Below are 20,686 nucleotides of genomic sequence, written 5' to 3' on the forward strand. Positions count from 1 at the left end.
TGTGTAGTGGTAGAGTTTATTCTTGTGGGTTCATACAGTGTAAGTAAATAAAAAGATATATACATCTAGAACACAAAATCTATCGTATAAGCACTAAATACAACTTGAAACATTTCAAGCGAAATATGACAGTTTCTGATCTAGCAAAGGAAGGAATAGACATTACATAATATTTTAAACACTATAAAAAGGAAAAAAAAGAAGCAGTATTCCATGGGTTTATGGCACAGTAAAATATGGGCATCACCAAGCCTTAAATTACAACACTTAAGTAACAATTAGAGTGATATAAATGGAGAATGAAATATGATCAAATATGGTATCAACAAAAAAAAAGCACAAGCTAGGTATTAGAACTGAAATATACACATCGCAGCATACTCAGATTTAAATTTAATGCAACGGTTTCAACAATAAAATGACATTTATATAAATTCACATAAATAGTGCTTAATCATAAATCCATAATATTATCTTTTCTCTAAAACAGCTTTTGGGTAATTATGGACCACACACACACACACACCCACCCCCCACACCGACACACACACACACACACACACACACACACATACACAGAGAGAGAAAGAGAACCAGCACCTAAAGTATACTTTGGCTGAATATAAAACATGTTTTAACACTTTTCCTTCTGATATGTTTATGTGGACTCACAAATGTGCATTTAAATTAGAGTTCAGTGTATTTATATTTCATTGACTCTTCCAGTTCAAACTTTCAGGCAGTTTATAGCGAATAGAAAATGGTAAGCGTAGTAACCGGAACTGCTACAGAACAGCAGAGACAGGAATGGCCAAGTGTTAAAAGGAACACCTCATTCTTGATTCATAATCACATTCCAGTCTAAATCATCGGTTTGACATGTTCATGAGCAGTAGTTAGTAGAACAAAATACATACATAAACTGGCGACTTTCCTGCAAAAATCCTGCATTTGAAAAATCACGACTTCAGACAGAAGCGGACCGAACACGCGCAGAGCCGAGTCCAGGTCTAGATCACCGCCAGTGATGAATCTTTAATGGAAAGGAATTGAATCTGTGTCTGTAAAGCCGACCTTTACTCAAATATAGTGTGTGATCACTTACCAAACGAATGAAGAATACTTGTTCACATTTCCAAGTAGAGGTGTGTACCAAGAAATCATGCACACTGCTCACCAGGCATTTCAGTGACTAGTAAAAATATACAGCTCTTTGTGTTTTTCATTCCAGTGGGACTCTGCAGAAGCTGTTCTACAAGGCACGGTTTTTATTATTCTTCTTTATATCATATCTGTAATTTAAAAATGGAGTTAGTAATGCTTAAAAGTATTTCTAGATCTGTAATAAAACAGCTTCGTCATTTTAGGCTTCCACAGAATTTTTCTGGCCCTGAAATTAGCTCCACCCCTCAGCTAAAGGAGCGCTGCTCAGCTCAGCATTTTCCCTAAAAGGCAACCCATAAGTTTTAAACACAGACAGCAGGAGGAAAAAGGATCAGTGAACTGTGTTTCATCTCACAGGCAACAGAGGGCCCCTTTAATATCAAGTCTTCTAAGGCTTCTAGACTGCAGCCTCTGGTATTTATACATTACTGTTCTGCTCTTTTCCTTTAAAAATACATTTATAAATTCACACAAAAATTTAAACGACTAACCAAAAATACTTCACGGTCAGCACGATACACCTGCACTACAGTATACTGATGTTGGATCGTCTCCAAACTGATTCTTTACAAAGGCTCGTGTTTGTCGTGTACCAAAGTGCATACTTGCAGCGGAGAGAGTGTGGAAGTGTGAACTGGACGGAGCGTGCATCTCTCAGCACTCGGTCTCTTTACTCTCGACGCGTGCTTGTCTCTGCAGTCGTCTGTTCTGACGGGTTAGTGGTGAATGTTCGGTGAGGTCCTCGAACGACTTGGCTGCCGCAGAGCTCGGGGAGAAGGCTGTCCCTGGTGGAGAGTCGCCGCTGGAGTCCTCCTCGATGGTGGCCATACGCGGAGGATCCGCTCTGGACTCGGAAGAGGAGGTTGTAGGCGAAGATGTGCTGGTGCCGCTGGGGTGTCCCTGCACGGGTCGCGCTGCTGAAACAGAAGAAGGAGGAGGAGGAGGAGGAGGAAGAAAGGGGGCTTTGATGATGCGCATGGGAGCCCCCTCCAGACTGCTCAGGATTTCCATATTCTGAGAGAGGGAGAGAAGTCTCAGTGTCATTATAAACAAAATTGGGAAAATAAAATGGTGAATTGTTTAAATAAAATTTTTTAAAAAAATTAAATAAAAAAATCTTAAGGAGACAATGCCCCCAGTGACAGGTTAGCATAATGCAATCAAACAAAGTTAATGTTCCCGCTGTTTTAGGAATAATCTATTATATTATAAACTCAAGGTTAACAAAATGATTCGACTATAACAACAGGAAATGTCTTAAACATGACGAACATGCCAGATTCCTTTCGCTACACTGACCGAGCTTCTTACACGCCCATGAGCTGCTCAGGCAATCATCCACATCTTGGGTTCCAAGTGCACCGAGCGATCTTGGGGTTTGTGCCATTTGTTTCAGAAAGCCATGCACTCATAACACTTCCACACTTCAGTGACATTGACATCAACACCGACTGCACAACACTTCAACCGTGCTCAGCATTCGACACACCTCAGAAAACAACTAGCTAACAGATGCACAAACTCAACACACTACACTCTACACGGGCAAAGACCACGTGACACACTCACCTCAGGCTTTACTACACACTTCCACCATCATCTGCTGCAGTTCCATGAGGCTCAGAGCAAACAGTGGAGCCACAGGTCACATCTTCAGCCACACTCGCTCATATGCTCATATAATGTGTTTAACCCTTCTGAAAAGGCCATGCTAACTGCACTGTACACACTTTCACTCACACACAGTTATGCTAGCTGTCTTTGTCCTACTTATTAAAAAGGTATGTAAATGATTCGCATCTCTGGAATAATGGTGCATGGATGAGGAAAAGGCACTTACGCTGGGGTATATTAGAGACTTGGAGTTCTCCTCATACTGTCTGTCCAGCTTCTTGTCCTGCAAAGCAAGCAAAATTATTTTTTTAACTTTATAAATCTCTCATGTTGTGACTTTTTTGACCAAAACTTTCTTACTGTTCTATCCACTAATAATGATTACACCATGGCGCTGTTGAATTCTCCAATCTGTTGCGCCATTAGAGGATGATTAATTATCACACTGAAAGTAGTTAAGGCTCAGGTTTAGATCAAAGCACTCATTCTAATAAATAATCATCTCTATAGTAACAGTTCATTAACAGGGACTTGCATGATGGCCAATCCACACTCACTGAGCACTTTATTAGGAACACTAATACAGGGTAGGGCCTCCATTTGTTCTAAAAACAGCTGAAATGCTTTGTGGCATGGATTCCACGAGATGTTGGAAACAATCCTTTGAGATTCTGGTGACGTGATTGCATCATGCAATTCCTGCAGACTTTTCAGGTGCTGTGGCTCTAACGTTCTACCACGTCCCCACGATGTTCTATTGGATTCAGATCCAGTGACTGAAGGCTACTGAAGCACATTGAACTCATTGTCATGTTCATGAAACCAGTTTGAGACAACTTTTGCTTTGTGACACTGTGCATTTTCATGCTGGAAGTACTCATTAGAAGATGGTAAATTGTGGCCATGAAGGAATGAACATGGTCAACTCAAACAGGCTATGAGATTCAAGTGATGATCGATTGGTATAAACGAGCCCAAAGTGTGGCAAGAAAACATCCCCCACACCATTACACCACCTCCACCAGGCTGGACTGTTGACACAAGGCAGGTTGGGTCCATGGATTCATGCTGTTGGTGCCCAATTCAGCAGAAATCAAAATTCAACAGACCATGCTATGTTTTTCCAGTCTTCAATTGTCCAGTTTTGGTGAGCCTGTGCCCACTGCAGCTTCCGCTTTCTGTTCTTGGCTGACAGAAGTGGACGTGGTCTTCTGCTGTTGTAGCCCAACTGCCTCAAGGTTTAACATGTTATGCATTGTAAGATGCTTTTCTACTCACCACAATTAGTGGTGAGAATTTACTCACTGTAGAATTCTCTGTCAATTTACTGTAGAATTTCTGTCAGCTGGAGTCTGTCCATTCTCCATGCACCTCTCTCATCAACAACGCATTTCCGTCTGCAGAACTGCCGCTCACTGGATGTTTTTTTCTTTATTGCACCATTCTGAGACTGTTGTGCTGTTACAGAAATACTCAAACCAGCTCGTCTGGCACCAATCGTTCCACGGTCAAAATAACGGATATATATTTTTCCACATCCTGATGGATGGATTGACTGATTCAATAATTTCATGAATGAGTAGGTATACAAGTGTTCCTAATAAAGTGCTCGGTGAGTAAGCAATAACAGGAATTAACATTCCACAACATTAAACATTTGAAAAAAATTTGAATAAATTGTCAAAATCACTGCACTATAAGAGGAATAAAACACTTCAGAACGTGCTGTTATTGGAAAATAATCGGCTTCAGGATAGTAACTTTGCACTGGGCCATGAAATACGCTATATGGCCAAAAGTATGTGGACACCGGACCATCACACCTATACGTGGCGCGAACCCAACTGTTGGGACAAACTTTGATGCACATTATAGCAATAGAATTTCCCTTCACTGCAACTAAGGGGTTGGCTCCCCGTCCAGGGTGTCCCCTTCCTTGTGTCCCGAGTTCCCTGGGATAGGTTGCAGGCTCCCCGTGACACTGTGTAGGATGGATGAATGGAACTAAGGAGCCCAAACCTGTTCCAGCATGACAACGCCTGTGAGCACAAAGCAAGCTCCATGAAAACTTGGTGTGACCAGGTTGGAATGGAAGAACTTGAGTGGCCTGCACAGAACCCTGACCTCAACTGCACTCAAAACCTTTGAGATGAACTTGAAAACTGTCTGCGCACCAGGCCTTCTCACCCCAACATCAGTGCCTGACCTCACTAATGCTCTTGCATCTGAATGGCCACATCCCAAAATCTAGTGGAAAGCTTTCCCAGAACAGTGGAGGCCATTATAACAGCAAAAGGGGGACTAAATCTGGAATGGGATGTTCAAAAAGCACATAAATCGGTGTGATTGGTCAAGCGTCCACAAACCTTTCCCATATAGTGTATCACCTGATTATTTTCCTATAACAGCCCAGCTTTCTGTCTTTTATTCTTTAATAAAAATAGATTAGAGGACACACTTACCACACAGTGCACCAGAATGCTCAGAGGGATCCAGAAGATGAGGGAAAAGACCACCACAGAGCCCACTATATTGTCAGCCAGGAACTTCCCTGAAGAGAGAAGACCATTACATTCAGCCTCAGAATTACCGACACCCTTAGTATAGGTGAGTAAATAAATAAATAAAAAGTTATGAAAATATATGTCTTTGTAGTTAATTAGCTTAATCTTATACTGAAACCATGAGAAATCCAGTCCCCTGATTGTATTAAACACATTCAAAGAAAATAAAAACCCAAAATATCAAAAATATATTTTTACCAAAACCAGAATTATTAGCATCCCTACATGTACTTTGTGCAACCACCATTTGCAAAATTAACAGCACAGAGTTTTCTCCTATAAAGCTTGATGAGATTGGAGAATACAGAGTACAGAGACACTCCTCAATACACAATATCTCTAAACATCTTCCAGGGTCCTAGATCCTCTTTTGTGGACTCTCCTCTTCAGCTCACACTACAGCTTTTCAGTGAATTTAGGTTAAGGGAATGGCATGGTGCGCTCAAAAGCTTGATTCTATGATCATTATTGTGGGGATTTAGATACAAATTTTGGATCACTGTGCTGCTGGAGGATCCAACCGTGAGATGTTTGTAGCTTCATAGAAACAGTGGCCAGATTTTCATTTAAAAGCCCATAATGTCTTGTATCCTAAGAAGGTTCCTAGGGCTTTTAGATGGAAAACTCTACTCCATCACAGAGCCTCCACCATACATAACTTGTTTTTATAACATGCTTCTTTTTTTTTGGCCAAAACCCCACCTTGACTGTTCATTTCCAGAAAGCTCTAGGTTTATCTCCCGTTTATCTCACAGAACCCAGTTCCGGTAGCTCCTAGTAAACTGCTTATGTTTGTGCTTAGATGAAGGAAAAAAAAAGACTCATTTGGCACGCTTTCTCATTAGATTGCTGGCATCAAGGCAGCGTCTATTTGTAGACTGACATGGTGATCCCGAAATACGTCTCTGTAAATCTCCAACTGTGATGATTGGGGAAATTTTTGCCTCGCACATCCTCCTTACTGGGCATATTGATAACATACACTTGTGTCCTTTTCCAGGCAGGTTCATCACAGCTCTGGTTCTTAATCATTGCCCTTGCATTGGATATGAGCATTTCCAGAAGTCTACCCATTTTAATAACCACTTCCTGTTTCATTTTCCTATTCTACAATCTTCTCCACACTGATGGCTAAAGAAACATGGGCTCTATTACCTCATATTTACACTTGAGTGGAAAAAGAAGTCAGGGCTGATCACTCGAGAGTTCCTAAACACTCTATTGAACTTTTCTAGTGAAAATATAAACAGGAACAAGCTTCAGTTACATTCTGTTCACAATTATGGAGCTGACTGTAGCTTAAGTCAAACAAACACAGAGCATTTTGACAATTAATCAACTATCACCACTTACCAAATGAGTTGATGTCCAGCTTGTCAATAAAATCCCACAACCTCTCGACAACGTCTTGTACCTGCTTCATGCATTTACCCTAAAAGAGACAAAGACTCAGCATAACATTTTGTGCCAACAAATAAATACAATTGTTTTTTGTCTGAAATGCATCAGCACAAAAAAAACGAGGAAGAGAGAAATAAAGGCGCTCACATGGCCATCGCAGAAGCCCACGGTGCAGGGCTTCCCCTTCCGCAGGTACAGATAATCTCCATTTGCAAATTTAAAAGGAGTGCACAGTCCACTTGAGTTCTTACAGCAGACTTTACATGAGCTGTCCGTATCTGTAAGAAAGTAAAGCAGTGACTTTATTATTCGTTTATCTTCACTAAGATCTCTTCTACTTTTTATTAATATAGCTTACACATTTCTATAGAATAACGAAGACGGATTGTGAGTGCTACTAGTTTGAAATCTTACTGGGCATCATATTTATACAAGCCCCACTTACATTAAGAGTGCATGGGATATTTTAGTCTATAGTCTTTAGTCGAACAACACCGAGATTGACACTCGCGGAACAACAGAAACCAATTAAATAGACAAAAATATGCGGAAACATTTATTGAATATGGATTGAAGCATGATCGTAAATAACAAGGAGAAACCAAAATGCCTTATATGTGGCACAGTTTGGTACACAGCAAAAAAACAGAGTTCCTAGATATTTATTTGTGCGCACTGAAAGAGACAGTCCACTTCAAACTCCTTGATTGATGCACCTTTCCAATACACCTACTGACATCAAGAAGAAAGGTCAAGAAATATAAACTCACCCATTCCTATTAGATTGGCAAGTCAGCACAAGGAATATTCCTTCGATTTTTCCCCAGACCCTCCAGGGTCGCAGAAATTAACGCAAAAATCAAGCAAACTCCACCATATTTGGAGGAGCTTGCCATTTTTAAAAATTACTGCAGATTTTCAACGGATTTGGGCCAAGACGTGTCATGTGACATCACCACAACATGCATTCAGCCAAAGCCCTCTTCGATTCATGTGCATCGAACGTGAGTACAACTAAAAGGTTTCACTTACCAACATCCATCGCTGTGAAAGACAGTGCAAAACAATTTCCTGCAACTGTGATTTCAAGCAGTTTTGCACAAAAAAAAAAGCACAAAAATCTCCGCAAACCGCATCGCAAATTTTGCAAAATCAAGCATTTTTGGCCTCAGACACACACAAAAAACCCCCCCACAACTCTGAAATCCTATATGGACTGGTTTTCACTTACGTTACACGTGTTACAGACATGATAAAACATTCAAATGTTACAAAAAAAAAAAAAGTCTTAAATTATAAATCTGGAATTCAAAAAAATAAAATAATAAAATGTCAAGGCTCAGGGTCGCTGAAAATTCGTGATGTCCATTTGGTGTCATTTGCACAAAAGTTTGGGAACCCCAGCTCTACAGAGACAGTAACCCACCCCTAGTATACCAACCTTAATTTATGGAACTGTAAACCCTCTTTACAGATGTAATCACACTAGGTTTAAAATACACCTGAAAACCTGTCTACAGTCTACTGAGTGACACTAGATTTCATAGAAGGCTATCAAGACTTCCAACACTCCAGCACCACTGGAAACACTTAAACAAGAATCTCACTGTGGTTGTGTCAGAGTGTCTGAGATACAGTACCAACAGAGACTAGTGTGAACTTTAATCTGCACTCACCATTGCACGCGCAGGAGCGAAGGTTCTGTGTGGCCTCACAAAAAGGAACACACTCGCCTCCCCGGCACCGGCCCCTATCCACACACTCTGTCGTATCGGGCAGATTTCCAGGAGATGGACACTCACTGCTGTAGCCTATAGAAAAAAAAAATCCCTGAAAGTCAGTGATGTCCGTCCAGCATGAGAACGAACACACAAAATGCTGTAAAATATGACCATGTTTATTTTTCATTTGGCTGTTTTGATTGGTGACCCAGAATTTCTCTACAACCACTATGAAAAACGTGATTTTGTGAATCAAGTGCCATGCAAATATAATTCCAGCAAGGTTCAGTGAAGATGCTGTAATGCAATCGGAAAGTTATTACAGTGTAAACAGCACTTTATCTAGGGAGCTAGCCATCTCAGACGGCAAGTCTGAATCCCGATGATACAACCACTTGTGGCTGGGAACCAGGGGAGCAAAACTGGCTGTGCTCTCTGAACACCGGTGAGGTTATGTATGCAGAACAGGGCAGACAGCACAGACAGGGAGCTTGAGAAGCAATTCAAAAGGATGTGGCTTGCTAGCTTCATGCGTCTTGGAGGAAACCCGTGATAGCCTTCACCCTCCCCAGCTAGCAGCTATCATATAATAGAGGAAAGCTGGGTGGCGGGTGTGAACTGGAAGGTGAACAAATTGAGGAGAAATTTTAAATTGTTCCAAGTGAACAAACAAGAGTAAAATATTATAATTAATACACACATATGCATACATGCAGGCATGCATACATACATATACATATAAAAGCGTACTGTTTTGTACAGTTATACATTATACAACGTGTGTATATTTTATATTCTGACACTTTGCCTGTGTATCTTATACCTCTGCATAATGAGATTCTAACTCACCTGTGCATGATGAGCTAGCTTTACAGGTGGCATTGATGGACTCCTGGCAGATCTTATTAACTTCTTGGAACATGCATTTGTAGCAGCATGGACTGTTCCTGTCACTGAGGTACAGGCAGAAAAACAAAAACAGACTATGATTTCAAAACTTTGAAGTTAAACCAAGCAAAGCCTGAAAATAAAGCACGAGTCAAACGTACAAGGAGAAGTGAAAGTTGTTGAACAAACTGGAGAATCACATGTCATCTATGCATGGAAGTGTTTCTTCAAACACTTCCATTTTACCAGATTTGTATGAATAGTTGTTTTCACATATCTGATCGTGCATATTGAACTGATTTATGTTTGATATGAATCTGCTTTGCCTCACAGCATACCTGCACTGCACACCCTTTTTCAGCTTACAGCTGGCTGTACAGCAGGGGTCATCGTTGCGATGGAGGAGCCCGGGGTCACACTCTTCTCCTTCTTCAACCCGAGAGTTGCCACACAAATTTCTGGTGCGTACCTTGAAGCACTGTGGAGCCTTGACCTTCAGAGTCCGGCTCACTGAGGCTTTGCTGCAGTTGGAGAACCGCTGGAATAAAGAGAGATGCAAGGACACAAATTATGGTATGCCAGAACTCTGATCTATAAACTTTAACAAAGAAATGGCATTAAACTTTTGGGAATATTTAGTTAATACAGTTACGGGCAGGTGAAAGTATGGTGATGTGTGGATGCTCAATTGTCTATGATGCTAACTAGCTATTTATTCTGCTCATAGTTTCATGACTAAACCTGTCAGTATCAGATGGTGTACAGTATGTGCTTGTAGTGTTATTAAATATAATAAACTCAGGTGAAATAGTTGTCGACACTGTAGACTGTACCTTATTGTTCGAATGATCGCCACTCACGGCGATGGGGTACATTACGAACTTGCCTCCTTGCTCGTCGCTTGGAGCACAGTAGGCAATGTTGTCTGGGTCGTGTTCTGCTCCGAAGTTGTGTCCAAGCTCGTGAGTGGTCACCAGGTCTGCCTCCTGCATGTTAATCAACAACACAACGAGCGCATATTTGAATGAACAAAAAAAACCCAAAACAAATCAGCTCCCTATGAACATGTGCACATAACTAGAATGTGCTCGCATCATACATAAAGCATTTACAAACAAACCTTGGTAAGAATGGTCTTGCCATAGTTCTTAGTGCTGGTTAAGCCAGTGTTCAGGTAGCTGGCTTTCTTCACTGAAGGGACTGGATAGTAAGCTGTAAGAGGAGAAAGTAAAGCCTCAGCTGTTAACCTCTGCCTGCTTTTGAGACGGTGTATTCTAGCTTGTGAATTAAAAAAAAAAAAAGAAGAAAAAAGGAAAGAAAAAAGCCATACGTTTTGAGCAGAGTCCTCCCAAGGCCTGGTCTCTGGAGGAGGCTACATACGCAAGTCCAAGAGTGCCTTCATCAAAATCCTGATAGGTAAAGAGATGAGCCAGGCACACGGCTGAAGCGTTATCTGCTATGTCCAAACTGAATTGCTGAAAACAGAGTAAGAAGCAACAGAAATTATTTTATTAAAAAAAAAAATTGGGGGTCAGTGTTTCTAGACCAGCTAGCATCTGTTATTCAACACTTAGCACTTAGGGAACACTGAGCACATAGTAGAAACACACACTGGAAAGGACACCAGCCCATCACAGAGCAGACCCCCCCCACACACACCCCTAAGTGTAATTTAGAGAGTCATTAATTCGCTTACTGTCATGTCCTCAAGTATCAGCATCATAATCAATATTTATGCAAAAGATACTTGTGTGCATGTTAAAGAATCCTTCTGATGAAACAGGTGTGTGTGTGTGCGCGCGCACAAGTAAGAGACAGAGAGAATGTGAAATGGGCCAAAAGCTTTTTGCTTCATTTACAACAACCTTGCCAACTCTATTTCTTTCTCATTGTCATTCCATCCATCCAATTTCTGCACCGCTTATCCTACACAGGGTCGTAGTGAGCCTGAAGCCTATCCCAGGGGACTCAGGGTACTATATCGGATCATATAATATGGGAATTCGAGAAATGGCCATGTTTAAGTAAACCAGAAGTTTTCAACTTCTCTTCACAATAATATTATGATGGTAAAGTTACCATATATTCACCAAACAAACAAACCACAAAAAACAAAAAAACAAACAAACAAAAAAAAACAACCCACACCACACACAATTTTTAGATTTAGATGTTTAAGAATTTATTAGCACTCACTTCTAGAAGCTTCTTGACATCCCACACTTGGTTGTCTTTTCGTGGGCTTCCTTCCATATTATAGTGAATCTGTCCTGGAGACACTTTAGTTGGATACTTGTTTATGATGATCTGTAACATGAAACATGATTAAAGCTTAAGCATGAGTTATTAAATGGCACCACAGACACAGTGAGTGTGCTGATGGATGATGAGTAGCAGAAACACTCACACAGAAAACAGTCACTACACACAATGAAAAACCCAACCACATGATCGCATCCTACAGAGGACATTGTGTTCTTTTGTGTGAACGTCATATGAGGAGTGACTCAGAGGACAATGGCATTTAACCATTCTGGATAATTGGACAAATGATAAGTCAGCTAGAGCAAGAAGGGGAAAGGGCTGGGTCAAACAATACCATGAACATTACAGATTAGAGACAGTTACTTTATCTGGGATAAGAGGTTTCTCTTGAACTGTTTGGTACTGACCTGATGAATCTGTACACCATAGCCTTTAAACTCATCATCCCATGAAGTGTTCCTGTAGATGTCATCCACTCTGTCAATCAGCTCGATCTGAAAGAAACCAAAACACACAAATTCAGTACTAAATATTCATCATGAACATTTTAGGCAGGGTATCCCTATAGCATGTATGTGGCTGCGAAACATCTTCACATGGTGAAATTTGGAGTTTCTATATAACGTTTTGAAAATTACAGGCTTTCCTGTATTGAAATATGTGCCTGGTATATCGATCTTTACACCCACCTTTGTAGAAGAAGCCTTTATTGGTCACATTAAAAATTCTTTTTTCGTATAACCAGCTTGTTAGGAAACTGGGGTCAGAGCGCAGGGTCAGCCGATTCGACTTTTCACTCACATTATTGCTGATAATGTAATACAAAGGCAAACATGAGTGCAATGTGTAGCCTTTGACTTAACCAAGAGAACAGAAAAGTGGTTAGTCTGGATTTAAGGACGTTTAGCATATCTAATTTGTACTGGTATTTATTTAACTTTCTACATTTAAAACTATTAAGAGTTTTTGGTCTTTAAGCACATAAATATACACAGCATGACCTTATTGCTAAGAGGTCTTTTCCATATGTTGCTTTGCTAAAAACCTCAGCAGCTGAAGAGCAGTTGTGTCAAAACTGCTTGCATGTTTTCTGTAAGTAGAGTTTCCTTTCTCAGTTTTGCCCAATAGATTTAGCCATTATTGTTTACCAGATAGTTCAGTGTGGTGCTCTCTTCTTCACGGCCCATGTGCTTGTAGAAGCGGTAGTCTGCCACCAGTAGCAGTGTGCAGGTGTTCTTCTTGTGGTTGTGTGCTTGCCTCCGCACTCTCTGGCCTGTTTTTGTATAGATTCATCAGAAAACATGATCATGAATAATCAGTGATCAGTTGCAGAGGTCAGACAGACTGGACAGGTACGGCTCCAAATAACAGGCTGCTATTGTACAAAACTCACTTCACAGCGTTCCTTCTGTTCAAGCAAATTTGCAGTGTACAGTGCAGAGGTTTGTTCACAATGACACATGAGTACAGATCACTTTCAGATTTTATAACAATTTATAGCACTTGAAATCATGGTAGATTTCGATACAATGAGCAAATTTTTAAAATGCAAATGTTATTTACAAGGGGCTAAATATTTATGAGTCACTGTATACCCATATACAGTGCCCTCCACTAATATTGGCACCCTTGGTAAATATGCTCAAAGGCGGCGGTGAAAATTCTTCTTTATTGTTTAACCTTTTGAACTTTTATTACAATAATACACTGCTAATAATACTGCTCTCATTGATATCATACAATTAGAAACAAAATACAAGTTTATCAAAAAAAAAAAAATTATATATAAAATATAGGTGTGCAACAATTATTGGCACCCCATGAATTCATAGAAGTATATTCCTATAAAAAGACCTGGCTATAGTTACTAAAGAAAAGCTTATTTTATAAGAAATTTAAAATAGAACATTTTTAATCCTGGAGAGAATCTGTGTGGCCTGTTGTTGCGCTGTCTGTTTTTTTTTCGTCTTATCTTTGCACACTCTTACAAAGCTGCAAATAACCTTCAGCAAGTAGAGCATGACATCATCTCCTTTGACTTTCACAGAACTCTCTTTATAAACCAAACATTTCTCAAAAGATGTAAATTCATCATCGAGGCATTGATCTCTCAGAGATGATTATCTCAGACAATTACACCTAAAATAAATTCCGCACCAGGGGTCTCATTTAATAACTGCACATATGCGTAGCAATGTGCATAAACCGCACGTATGCATATTTCGATGCATGGGATAATATATAGTTATAAAGTTTTGCTTATGCGTGAGGATGTGCGTATATTTCCTCACACTCCTGACGCGTGGTATGTTGGACCCACTAGTGGTAGAAAAGTATAGTATAATAGCAAGTAATCTGACTAATCATATCAGTATAATTGAAAAAGTAATTATTGATTTTGGTGCTCACAAGGTGCAGACAGATGGACAGACAGAATGTAAAGTAAAAAATTATATACAAGGCATATTTAAAGATCAACTTTGATCATGCCTTGTTGGAAGCTTTTTGCGGAAGGAGGAGTGTCTCTAGGCACCACTGGAAACTATGCAGAGTGACTTATCAGTCGATTTTGTTTGTCCAATACAGTTTTAGTTGATCTCTATTCTAGGGCTTTAAACCTTCTGGTACATTTCAAACAGGAATTGGTATTTCCCAACCAGCTACGAGTTGAATAACACCACTTCTTTCCAAACCAGAAGTAAAAAAGAGCAAAAATGATGAATTTTCATTTATTGGAACATTTCAAAATTAATTAGAGGAACAGAATATACACACAAGAATTATTTTGTTATTGCATATATTTATTAGACAAACTACTAAGCGCCAAATAAACCACTTTTTTTTTTTGCTTTACTTCACACAGCAGTATCTTTACTTGCTCCATGTCACAGTACTGAGAGCAGGCTACTCTGCTTTTTAAAGAAAGGTTGTCTATCATATATGGCTATTTGAGGGCATTTCTTTATGCAAATGAGTGTCACCATGAACTAGCACATCAATTTATAATGTGGGATTTATCAGTGGCCATTGTATACAGCTGTGCCTACACATGTAAAATAAATACTGATTGTCTTGTGCGGGCGGCCATTGCGCACAAATTTAGACTTGTCCTTCGCATGCTTTGATACCACAGATCTCACTTATAGATACAAACTGAAGTCTGAAAAATGAGCCAGGCATGAGGAAATCATTTAAACTCCATTTGCAATTAGTAATTAATGACAGCAGCTTTTGTATCGGTCGGAATAGATAAAACCATGAGGCTCGACTTGGGCAGTCTAATGTAGATTGTGAGTGCGGCGAGTGCGATGTATGCAAAGTCTACATCACATTCCCTTTCACCAAATAAGTCTCTCTAATGACTGCATGACATCTTGAAAGACTTAAAGAACATAACCTGCATAACCACTGTAATCCACTGACAAAACATTAATAAGCTTCCAAGTCATGATAAAACTTAAGGAAAAGCTCACTTAAGCCCTGTTGGTTTATAAATGATAAATACTGCTGATTCAGTTTCATTCCTTTTAATCTTTTCTTCCTTACAGGATCTCACAGATGCTGATGCTCACCTCCATCCTTCTGTGCCTCTGCTGCTGTTCTGGCCTCCTCCGGAAGCAACTGTGGAACCTGAGCGTTGATGTAGCCACATACTTTGGGTGAGGCCAGTCGGCTAATGTTCTTGATGTCCTCAGAGCGGTACACCAGCAGGCGACTGTCTGGGGCTTTCTCTGTGAACCTCCATAAAGGCTGAGAGAGCGAGAGAAAGAGAGAGCGAGAGAGAGAGAGAGAGAGAGAGAGAGCGAGAGAGAGAGAGAGAGAGAGAGAGAGAGAGAGATGCTCCAGAACTGCTAGACAAGCAGGACACTACACACGAGCCTTAAATATAACTGCCTTCTTAACGTAAAATCCTCTGTAAAATCTTTATTTAAAAATAAATAAATAAATATTTACATGGAAGCTCAGATAGGTACCTTGACAGACCAGATTTGAGCCATAAAAAACTAGCAACAGTTAAAATTGCTTGCATGTTTCTCCCCAATCATAAGTATGGCACCAGGAGAAGGGAATAAAAATTTTTTTTTAAAACCCTCAGATCAAAATTTCACTTATGCTCCAAGGCAGAAAAGAACGAAGCCACATTGCGCCTAGATTCCTGCCGTGCTTCATAATTACCTCCACATTGTACTCGGCTTCATCAGTCAGAATGTGCGCTGAAAATTCATCTCCGTCCATGTGGGCCTGCACCCGCGAATGCTCCTCACCTGAGGATATGAGAGTGAAAGTTCTTGAGTTATTTTCACATTCCTGTTTATATCTTTTAGTTGTAAGCAAAACGTATTTATTCTTCATGTCCTGTTTTCAAACCAAGTTTTTAAAAATGTATGTATGATGATTATTATAATTAACACCATTACTACTACAACTATTACTACAAATTTATATAATTATTATTATGTTTTCACTCCAGAGCAAACATGCCCACGCATGTTCAGTGATCCATCTCCAGGTCTCTCTCTCTCTCTTCCTAACTGTAAAACTCACCTACTACATGTCCTCTGAAGTAATTTTGCATTTCGACATCATAATTCTTCTCCCACCCTTTGTCATCTATGAACACAGCTTTGAAATGGTCAGTGAAAAGCTCAGTGTTGGTGGTCAGGTACAACTTGAAATGCCTTTAGAAAGAAAGACCGAAAAGAAAGAAAGAAAAAAAAGGAAGAAAATAAAATCAAACAGAACAGTCTCAAATCTTCAGCTTTACATGATACATTTAGTCAAGAGAAGACTTTTGTTAGAAATATTTAGAATAATTGGAACATCATGCTAATAACAGTGAGGTACGGCATGGTATAGTTATTAATGTGAATTCCGTACCCTTATGGTATCTGTAATCTCTGTTAGCCTCCCAACATATAGACAGATATCTGTGAATGCATGAGCTCTCTGCAGGTTCTGGTGGTGGTGACATCATTTAGGAGGAGCTTTAAGGACTGATTTATCTTACCTTATCACACCACTGACCAAACAAATCAGACACTACTACAAATCAGTCCCTCCAAGATTTTGCAATTGCAGAAATTAATGCAAAAAGCAAGCAAACTCTGAAACAGTCAGAAGAGCTTGCAATTTTTTTAAAATTACCGCAGATTCGAGCCAAGACACGTCGTGGGACATCATCACAGCGCACATTTGGAAAACGCCCTCTTCGATTCACGTGTTGAACATGAATAAGGCTAAAAGGTCTCATTTACCAACAAACATCACTGAAACACTGTGCAAAACAATTTCGTGCAATTGTGATTTTGCCAATTCAAGTAGTTTATCACAACAATCACAAAAAACCCCTGCGAAATCCTGTCCAGACTGACTAAAGACTCCACACTTATATTGGGGAAACAAGTCACTAGTCTGGGTCCCATTTAAAAAATTAAATTTCCCCATAGCTGCCCAGCAGTCAAGCCTGTTCAGTCCATATTACTGTACAAAATTAGCTGATCATAATTTGTTACCTTATTTGTGCTTGAGAAAATATTAACTGAATATTCAAGTATGCACAATGAGGGACTTGGCAAACACACTGAGCTTCAACTTGCCGGGTGGGCTAACTAATAGATTTATGATTTGTCCAGCCCTAAATATTTTCTTGTTCAGTACTCCTGGAACCTGGTAAGAAGGTACTCATAGTCAGTCTGGGTGACAAAGCAAATGACTAAAACAGTGACTTTGTGACTAATTCAGTTCACGTCTATGAGCTTCTTGAGCATTCCAGGACAGGAAGGGTTTGAAAGACTTTACTTCTTCAGAGCTGTGAAGCTGACTAGACGTTCGACATGTGCCGGCGAGTCCACGTCCCTCTTCCTTAAGGAGTGCTGCTGGAGACTGGAAGCAGGAAGCACCTCGAAGTCTGCCAGCATTGAGCTGAGGCTCTCTGTATCTCAGAACAGCAGAGGGAGAATCACATTCATTGCTTCCAATCATGTAGCAAATAACAAAAGCAGGATTGTGCAGGATAATCTAACCTAAACATCTACTCAGCTAGTTAAAAAGACAAGTGAATCTATCTTATTGTATATTAGTATTATGTAGGAACTGCATAATACCACATGTGGCAAACCATCCTTTTTGGTTCAATAGAATTTAATTCCAGTCTTGAACACCAGTCTGATTCAGCTAAAGAATTCAGTAGCAACTGAACAGTGAATCTGGGGTAAGCCTACTGTTCATTTGCAAATGATGTAGCCGAGAGAAGGACTATTCTAAAAGTATAAGGATTACAGGGAAATCACATAAAAATTTTAATTACATATTCACATCAGTTTAAAAAAATACTTTATTAAAAAAAAGAAGAAGAAGAAAAAAAAGAACCACTATTCATCAATCCAAATCGCTGGATAATTACACCCCTAGCTGCTATAATGTAAGTGACTATAAGAACTAATTTGTCTTATAGATGTTCCCCAACAATGACCTGAACTACAAATATGGATAAAACATACGTTTTACTTTAACAAATAAAAACTGTTGATATTGGAAAGTTGTTGGACTACATCACTGATTATTTTATTCCTTAATTAATAAATTATAGGCTGAGGGCTAATTACATCTGTTTTTCTTCTTATGGTGAAACAACTGGCAAAGCAAACCAGCTGGGTTCAGCAAATCATGACTCGTCAAGCTACCCTGTACATTCCAGTGTCACTATTCTTATAAATCACTGACAATCAGTCTAATTGAGAGGGAAAGCAAACAAAAACCAAAACCAAAACACACACACACACAAAACCAGAACGTGATTAACTGCTTTTGCGTGTATGAGACGTGTTGTACAATCAAGAACAGCATCCCACAGTGTGCTGAAACAATTGGGCCTTTATGACTGTTATTTGAATGCGGACGTAGTAGTACAGCGGTATGCAGTTTTAAAAGGTCCATATCTTTTTTAGGAACCAAATCAACAAGGAAGTGACTGAATGCTGTTTCATCTGTTAGGGAAATTATATGATTTAACTGAAATAACACCAAGGGGAAATATCTTTATTTCCAACATTACTTGGAAAACCTCACCCATACAACACAAAAGCTGTTCACTTTATGATCCACTGGCAAGATTTTTTCTTGTAACTCGTACTCATCATGAATCATGGATATTACCAATGTGTGTGAGAGGAAGGCTCTTGTGAATTTATACAGTTCTTTCTGACATTTTGGTGATGATCAGCATGGGCACTCTGACCGATCTGCGGTTACACAGCAAGCTGGGACGCACTGTGTATTCGGACACCTTTCAATCATAGCCAGCATTGACTCTTACAGCAATTTCTGCTACAGAAGCTCTTCTGTGGGATCGGACCAGACGAGCTAACCTTCGCTCAGTGAGACTTGGACACCCATGACCCTGGCATCGCTTCAGTAGTTGTCCTTCCTTGGATCACTTTTGATAGGTACTAACCACTACATACTGGGAACACCCCACAAGACCTGCCATTTTGGAGATGTTCTGACCCAGTCGTCTATCCATCACAATCTGGACCTTGTTAAAGTCACTCAGATCCTTACGCGTGCCCATTTTTCCTGCTTCCAGCACATCAACTTTGACAACAGAATGTTCACTTCCTGCCCAATATATACCACCCTTTGACAGGTGCCATTGTAACGAAATAATCACTGTTATTCACGTCACCTGTCAGTGATTTTAATGTTTTAGATGATTAGTGTATACAGTCAGGCGAAATAAGTATTCGGACACTATTGCTTTTGTTAATGAATATACTTACAGTGCACATATCCACTTCAGATTCACACACACAATAACTTTGGACTTTGTGCTTATAAATACGAGCAAAAAGTATGTATTTATGAGCATTTAAAAATAAAAAAGTTTAAAAAGGAAAATTTATAGGAGAAAATATACTCAGACATCACAAAAGAACATTAGTACTTTGCTGCAAAGCTGTTGTTGGCAATTACAGCTTTGAGACATGTCCAGAGAGAAATATTTAGCTTTTTGTAGCATTGTTGTACGATTTTGGCCCATTCCTCTTGGCAAACCGTCTTCAGAGGCCCAAAGTTACGAAGGACTTGCCATTTCCAAAATACTTCATAAATTTCCACTGTACATATCAAAAAGTAGTCTTAATAACCTCAAGATATGTCGTTCTCTGCTGAGTTTAGATATACACTGGAGATTAAATCACAAGTTCAAGAACAAACATAAAATCTTATTAAGCTTTAAAACTCTAATGCTTACTAATTGTCTCAGAAGTCCAATAATCTACATTTCAAGGCCTTGAGCTTAAGGAATAGAAAAATAAATAAATAAAACGTATTCCCTGTATCGCAAACCAATAATAGCTCATTTTAATAAATATCAAAAATCTAAAAGGTGTGCCTCATACCTGACACCTACATGAACACTTTACAGTTGATTTGGTGACTGTAAGTCATTCCCTTCAAATGCTATTGAGCTTTAAATAATGGAATATTTTGTGTATGGGCCCATTCTGTAGTGAAATTCATGTCTAATTTATATATGATTTAATAGCTTATTTTGATAAATATAAAAAAATCTAAGAGGTGTGCCTCATACCTGACACCTAGACGAACACTTTACAGTTGCTTATATGACTGTAAGTCATTCCCTTCAAATGCTATTGAAGTTAGAAACGTGTTTAACAATGTCGTATGTAACTTTAGAGACGGTCCCTTAATTTCCGCAAATCCGCGAATATCGAACGTCCAACCAAACTTTATTCCAGTAACATCTCTTCATCCTGAGAAAACCTTACAACATTGAAGCCATATAATACGGTTTTCTTTTAGGAATGATGTGGACACTTCAAATGTGAAATATAAATGACAAAAATATAGTTCCTGATATCATTTGAATGTCAATAAAAGCTTGTATGCTGTGGTGTTTTATACCCAGGAGGACATTTTGTAGCTCTGCTCATTGTTATATTGAGATGGGTTACTGTGTTAAAACCTTAAGACTAAGAAGAAAAAAAACAATAATTTTCGAAAACAATGTCAACACTAATGTCAGCTTCCAGCTCAAACCAGGAAGAA

At 39.4% G+C, this 20,686-nt stretch overlaps 1 protein-coding gene across 3 annotated transcripts in view; it reads right to left on the reverse strand.

The window, feature by feature from the left end:
• The window catches only part of adam17a (ADAM metallopeptidase domain 17a), a 21,286-nt gene continuing 600 nt past the window's right edge, over window positions 1–20,686 (reverse strand). Inside the window, exons 2-20 of one of the 3 annotated variants that reach the window (XM_053633508.1) lie at window positions 17,417–17,549; window positions 16,163–16,296; window positions 15,794–15,882; window positions 15,190–15,367; window positions 12,766–12,890; window positions 12,025–12,111; window positions 11,549–11,659; window positions 10,683–10,827; window positions 10,473–10,564; window positions 10,186–10,338; window positions 9,691–9,890; window positions 9,314–9,417; window positions 8,420–8,554; window positions 6,891–7,021; window positions 6,696–6,774; window positions 5,241–5,329; window positions 3,005–3,061; window positions 1,770–2,178; window positions 1–1,292 (exon numbers count right to left, since the gene is read on the reverse strand). In XM_053633508.1, the coding sequence (XP_053489483.1) occupies window positions 1,819–2,178; window positions 3,005–3,061; window positions 5,241–5,329; window positions 6,696–6,774; window positions 6,891–7,021; window positions 8,420–8,554; window positions 9,314–9,417; window positions 9,691–9,890; window positions 10,186–10,338; window positions 10,473–10,564; window positions 10,683–10,827; window positions 11,549–11,659; window positions 12,025–12,111; window positions 12,766–12,890; window positions 15,190–15,367; window positions 15,794–15,882; window positions 16,163–16,296; window positions 17,417–17,549 (2,402 nt within the window). In that variant the 3' untranslated portion in view covers window positions 1–1,292; window positions 1,770–1,818. Of the gene's footprint in view, window positions 2,179–3,004; window positions 3,062–5,240; window positions 5,330–6,497; window positions 6,574–6,695; window positions 6,775–6,890; window positions 7,022–8,419; window positions 8,555–9,313; window positions 9,418–9,690; window positions 9,891–10,185; window positions 10,339–10,472; window positions 10,565–10,682; window positions 10,828–11,548; window positions 11,660–12,024; window positions 12,112–12,765; window positions 12,891–15,189; window positions 15,368–15,793; window positions 15,883–16,162; window positions 16,297–17,416; window positions 17,550–20,686 lie in introns of those variants that run through there. The other 2 variants (XM_053633507.1, XR_008386821.1) reach the window with 2 other exon arrangements.

The sequence above is a fragment of the Ictalurus furcatus genome, chromosome 9 (genome assembly GCF_023375685.1).
Source record: "Ictalurus furcatus strain D&B chromosome 9, Billie_1.0, whole genome shotgun sequence".
Classification (NCBI taxonomy): domain Eukaryota; kingdom Metazoa; phylum Chordata; class Actinopteri; order Siluriformes; family Ictaluridae; genus Ictalurus; species Ictalurus furcatus.